At 52.5% G+C, this 6,358-nt stretch overlaps 1 protein-coding gene across 1 annotated transcript in view; it reads right to left on the reverse strand.

Annotated features, from left to right (window-relative positions):
- The window catches only part of ACOT7 (acyl-CoA thioesterase 7), an 89,807-nt gene extending 85,330 nt beyond the window's left edge, over positions 1–4,477 (reverse strand). The window contains exon 1 of the mRNA XM_003793227.3: positions 3,990–4,477. Within this exon, the coding sequence (XP_003793275.1) occupies positions 3,990–4,153 (164 nt within the window). The 5' untranslated portion in view covers positions 4,154–4,477. The remainder of the gene's footprint in view (positions 1–3,989) is intronic.
- Positions 4,478–6,358: the final 1,881 nt, after the last annotated feature.

The raw sequence follows: 6,358 nt of genomic DNA on the forward strand, positions 1-6,358 counted from the left end.
TGTTGTTTGGCGGGTCCGGGCTGGGGATTCGAACCCGCCACCTTAGGTGTACGTGGCTGACGCCTCAGCCGGTTGAGCTATAGGCGCCGAGCCGAGACTCTGTCTCTTAAATAAAGATTCCAACCCTGTAACATACTTAAATTCACATCCAATCAACTAATATTGATTGGCACAATCCACTCAACACCAGGCACTGGGCATTCAGAGCACCACAAGGTACAAAGCCGCCACTGATCCCAGGAAACTTCACAGTAGAGAACAGCAAGCCAAAAAATTAATTAATAACAATTAACCCCTCCCCCTCATAGATCTCACACACTCATCTACAAACGAAGGATTCCAAGTTACCAGCCTGCTGGGCAGTGTCCACCCCAAGGTCCCTCTCTGTCAGCATGCTTAAGAGCTGACTGCAGTCTCCAGAGAGCTCCAGAACTTCCTTTACGAAACCCACCCCAGGACTTCCAATCCATTCTGATTTTTAAATTCCTCTACATATTTCACTGCATTTTATAAGGGAATCACCAGCCATGAGTGACGATCTACATTTGTATTTAAAGCAATTTAAATTGACATAATTAAAAATTCAGTTCCAACCAGGTATAATGGCCCATCCATAGAATCTCAGCACTCTGGGAGGCCAAGGGGATCAGGGGCAGCCAAGAGTAGGAGATCAGACTGAGCAACATAGCAAGACCCCTGTCTCTACATAAAAAATTTTTAATTCAGCTTCTCCATGGCCTAGCCAACCTTTCAAGCCCTCAACAGACACATGTGGCTAATGGCTACCATACTGGACAGCACAGACCCAGTACATTTCCACCACTATAGAAAGTTCTAGTGGACAGCACTGCTCTACAAAGTCACACTCTGACAACCTGTTACATGCCACATCCTTCAACTTTATTCTGACAAACACTCAGAGAATGTGTAGGAGCCCAGGCAGATGCCACGATAAGGCCTTATGAGAATATGAACCCAAGCCTGGGCAGCAGTGAGGAAGACCACAACACGTCACCAGACAGGAAAGCCACCCACCAATTGTTCAGCCATTCCAAGTACAGGGCTGACATCAGTCAAGAGCTCCAACCTCTGGGACCCTCACTTTCCCCATCTGTCAAGTAAAAAGCTAGGCTCAGGGACCTTATCTAAAGTCCTTCCAGGTCTCACAGAACTCAAGAGTCCAAGAAAAAAGTAATTCACTAACTAAATGTTAGTTAACATTGCTCAAAATAAACCTAAGTAAAAATGTTCTTCCGAGACTTTAAAGGGTTGTCCCAGAACCTGTTTCTCTTTACGGCTGTAATAAAACAAACAGAGGACAACACCCCACAGGAGCTGCCTGGCTGTCCAAAGGTGGGGCTCTCAAGGGAGACCTGTTCTTTTTGTAAGTTCACAATTACACATGACTGGAACTGGGGTAAAGGTATTAATTCTCACAATAATCCTACGACAGGCACCATCACTATCTCTGTTTTACAAATAAGGAAACCGAGGTTCAGAGAGGTTAAATACGATGCCTACAGCCACACATTGCCTATAAGAGGCAGAGCTGTGATAGGAACCCAAGCCCTGGGCTTCCTGAGCTTGCCCCCCCTTAAAAAAAAAAAAAAAACAAACAGCTTCCACTGACTTACAATATGCCAGCCATTTATGCCAAACACTAGCTACATACTCTTTTATTTAACGTCAGAACAAACCATGAGAAAAGGGGGCCACAGAAAGGATGAGCAGCACACTTTAGGTCACACAGATAGCAAAAGGCAGAGGCTGAATCTGCCCCCTAGGCCTAGGCTTGCAGAGCTGCCTTTGACCCCCGCTCTTGCCTGGCCTTAAAACCCCTATTCCTTTAACAGTGTCAGAACTGGGGACATGTGACACTCTCATTGTTTAGGATGGCAGTGACTGAATTTTCCGTGTGTCGGTTCCCCTCCAGGTGCTCTGCTTCTTGGCAGTGTCCAGTGAAGCCTTGTTAAATTCATGGGCTTGGCTGTGCTAGGCCAGGAGGCTCCTCTTTCAACTCTGGGTGTCAGCTCAGATGTCCTTAAAGGCTCCCCACTCTAGTATAACTGCTCTTCAGGGTCCTGTGGCTTCTTCAGATCAAGCCCATGTGACACTGCCCTCTTCACAGCCTCCACTTTGGCAGTCATGCTCTGCACCTGAGGCGCACCTCCACCTCAGCCAGGCACCCTGCTCAGGAGTCCCACTGCCAAATAGCCTCTTAAAGACAAAATGCCACTGTGGATCGAGACAGTGAGAAGCAGCACGGTAGGTACCATGAGTAAGAAAAATCATGCACATACATGCTTGGGATAGATGGAAGTATCTAAAGCTATACAAAAATCCATTCACTCTAAGAAGCTGGTTGAAAAAAGATAATACGTACAGAGTGACTATTCTTCATCCAGAAGAGGTAAATAAAAGCCTAGCCTGCCACAGGTAGATTTAAATCAGTATTTTCTTTATTCAAGAGCATGGTGGGAAGAATACTGGATCTGGAATCAGAAGACCTGGGTGGGAGATGCCCCTGGAGCTCTTGGAGCCAGATGACCTTATAGTTCAGTCTCCTGGCACCTCCACTTCCTCCTCCACACCCGTAGGGGTGGAGGTCCCCTATCTGGGCAAACCAACTGAGATCAGACAGGCACAATAGTGAAGCCCGAGGGCCCCCAGCCAATACCCAGCAGCTGAATTCAAGGCCTGGTTGGTCCAGACCCTCTGTCTCCAAACATCAGTGACTTCTATTATCTTTGTCCCAGGGAACTCCAGAATGGGTGGGGCCAGGACAGCCACAGAGCCAATAACAAAGCAAATGAAGCAGGGATCAAAGAAAGACTTTCCCTCTCTGGAAAAGTCAAAACTGACCTTGAGATTGAGAAAGGATCTCCGTGAGGCCAGAAGACAAGACAGGGGGCAGGGTCCAGGAGCTCTATTTATCCAGCCTTCCAGGGCGATCTCAACATCCACGGGAAAGTAACTTGCCTCCATTGTACCTGGCTCTGATCCAAGGTCAGTGTGCTGCCTAACCCCCAAACTCGAGGAACTCATCCCCAAAACAGGAAGCAGCTCTCATTCTCGGTGGTTCATTAAGCAGGATAGGACCAGTTGCAGGCCATAGTGCCTGGGCAGCCAGAGACTGAAAGTCCAGCTTCCTTCCCCAAGTGCAGGCTTGCCTCTGCATCCGATTCTGCCGAAGGAAACTGCAGAGTAACCTTGAGGCTGCCCTCCCATCTCCTATGGGAAACTGAGCTAGTTCATGTCTCCAGCTTCCTCTGGGGGCCTACATCCATCTACTCAGCACCCGTTGGAGGAAGGACGCTGGGTGGGGGACGGGGGGGGCGGTGCGCTTAGAAAACCCTTTGCCCCTATTGTGTGAGACGCTTTCGGGCCCAGTGGACAACTCATTTCCTTTTCTTTGCAGCAAACTGTTTGAGTACAAGAGTATTATCTGTTCTTCCTTGTGTATACCTACTCTCTCAAAACCGAGACAGTCCACTGAAAGGAACATCACATCCGCAGCCCCCTCCCACCGATGGGCGCGCGCGGCTCTGGGTACCCGCCCTCCATCTCCGGGGGTTTTGGTTGGCTCTACATAACCGCCAAGGTAACAATACTGAACCCTCCAGAGGCCAAGCGGGACCACTGGGCTGAGGTTCACAGGCGATAGGACTGGGGGCTGTGCACCGACCTTCAACGCAGGACCCTGTCCCTGCCCCCTTCCTCGCCCAACAGCCTGTGTCCGCGGCCGCCGCCCTGCCGGGAGGCCGGCGGGAGGGGCTGGCGAGGCAGCCCGGCTTCTGCGGCATCGCCAGACACACTCTGACTCCAGAAGAGCGAAGGACGACCCTTGCCCGGTCCCTCCCGGCATCACAGGATGGGGACCGCGGGCTGGGCGGGGGCGGCATCTGCTGGCTGGGACCGCAGGGCGGGTGGAACAGGCCCAGGGCCGCGCCGGGCGTTCCTGGCCGACGCCGCGAAAGTTCCTGTCTTACCGGCATATCTGGATGGCGGACGGCGTCTCGATGGCGGGGTCCGACATGCTGGCGGCGACCGCGGCAACCGGCGGCTGCGGGAGAGCGCAGGTGTCTTGCAGGCCGAGCGCGGAATGAATGAGCCGGGGCGGCGCCATGGAGGGGGAGGGCGGAGGCGGAGCCATGGAGCCGGAGAGGCGGGGTCTGCGCGCCGGGGGCGAATCGAGCGCGGCCTCCTCGAGCGGGCCCCGCCCCCCTGCATACCCCGCCCCTCGCCCCGCTCCCCGGGCAGCCAAGGCCTCCGCTGGCTCTAGCGGACGTCCTGGATCGGCGGCGGCGGCTGCGAGGGCCGCGCTAGGGCGCCGTTTCCAGAAGGTTCGGCGGCAGTTGGGCGGCACTGGCGCGGGGAAGGCCCGCGAGCCGCGGCGGCCACGTCCGACCCTCGTGCGGCGCAGAGGGAGCCGTCCGGCTCAGCCGGAGTCGCGGAGCCTAGCGGACGCGGCGGCTCGCCTGCCTGCAAGGCGGCCACACTGGCGCTGGGCGTTCCCCGCCGCCCGCGCCGGCGATTCGCTGCCTGCCCTGTGTCGGGGCGGCCGCTGCGGGTCAACGCGGAAGGCCCTGCCCGAGCGCCCTGCCGGCGCGCCTGCAATCCGCCCCCCCTACCCTAGCGGCTCTCACTGAAGTCGGCCATAAGAGAAAATTTGAAGGCGATTTGCCATAAAAGATGATTTATGGCTGCTGAGGGGAAGCACATGGGCGTACCAAACGGGAAGGGGCCTCTGCTATATAGGCACAAAGCGACGCCAGGTAGAGGGAAGAAGAGGTGTCTGTCCACACCGCCTGCTGTAGGTTTCCCTGTGAGCCTGGAGCTGGGGTGTGCACGCGCTGCCCCGGGCGGTGGTGCGGAAGATGCCGAGCGGTGTGCCCTGGGAGTGGCGTTCAGGCCCAGGCAGGGGACACAAAATCCACCAAAACAATACCAAAGAGGGAATTAGATTGTTTTGCTGCCTATGCAGTTTGACTTTTCCCACATTTTCTACAGTGAACATAGATTTGTACTCATATTAAAAAAATAAAACCCATCGAACTGAAGATCCCCAGTGCAATTTGAACAAGCCAATTTATACTCAGGTGGGTAAGGCTGGAGGAACTGGACGGCAGAGGCAGTCCACAGCATAATCTAAATAAAACTCCCAGGGACAGAAGGGTAGCCCAAACTAGGCCTCTCGGAGGTCCTGGCTCAGTTACACTGAGGTTAGTTTCCTAGCGTGAAGCATCCTGGGCACCAGGCATGTTTGAACACCACCTTTTTTTCTTTTTTAATTTCATATTAATACGGGGGAACAAATGATTAGGTTATATAATTTACACATGAAAGGTAAGGTCAGAGTTGTAGCTGTGTTGAACTTGAGATTTTCTCTTTCACGTGGATCTGTGATTTTTTTTTTTTTTTGAGACAGTGTCACTTTGTCACCCTGGGTAAAGTGTGGTAGCATCACAGCTCACAGCAACCTCCAACTCTTGGGCTTAAGTGATTTTCTTGCCTCGGCCTCCCAAGTAGCTGGGAATATAGGCGCCCCCCACAATGCCCAGCTATTTTTTGGTTGCAGTTATTGTTGTTTGGCAGGCCCCCGGCTGGATTCGAACTCACCAGCTCCGGTGTATGTGGCTGACACCCTTAGCTGCTGAGCTACAGGCACCCAGCCTGGCTCTGTGATTGTTACTCTGTTTCCAAAGGTGGGGCTTTGAGTATTGAGTACAAGTGATGCTTGTTTTTCTAATCTTGTGATACTTGGGAGAATACTCTCCAAATCCATCCAGGTTTGTTAACAAAAGATGCAAAGTCTCCATCTTTTCTTTATGGACAAATAGTATTCCATGGTATACATATACCACAGTTTATTAATCCATTCATGTGCTGATGGGCACTTGGGTTGTTTCCACATCTTTGTGACTATGAACTGAGCTGCTAGGAACATCTGACAAATGTGGAGCCTTATGTTAAACGGGAAAATAAAATACTTTCCTGACCTTCGTGAGGATTAAGTGACGGTAAGAAATACAAGGGGCCCAGCAGGTTTGTTAGTTAGAGCGTTCCTCTTCCCCCCATGTTTCTCTAAACCACCCTTCTCAGACAGCGATGAGTGCCCTGTAATTAGAACTTACTGAGGCTCCAGCCCATGTTACAGGGGTACCCCTCCTGTAAGCATTAGAAATATTCTGTCCTGGCTCGGCGCCTATAGCTCAACTGGCTAAGGTGCCAGCCACGTACACCTAAGGTGGTGGGTTCGAATCCAGCCTGGACCCACCAAACAACAATGACGGCTGCAACCAAAAAATAGCCAGGCATTGTGGCGGGCACCTGTGGTCCCAGCTACTTGAGAGGTGGA

Source organism: Otolemur garnettii, unplaced genomic scaffold (genome assembly GCF_000181295.1).
Source record: "Otolemur garnettii isolate 467f Iridium unplaced genomic scaffold, OtoGar3 scaffold00067, whole genome shotgun sequence".
In the NCBI taxonomy this organism is placed as follows: Eukaryota; Metazoa; Chordata; class Mammalia; order Primates; family Galagidae; genus Otolemur; species Otolemur garnettii.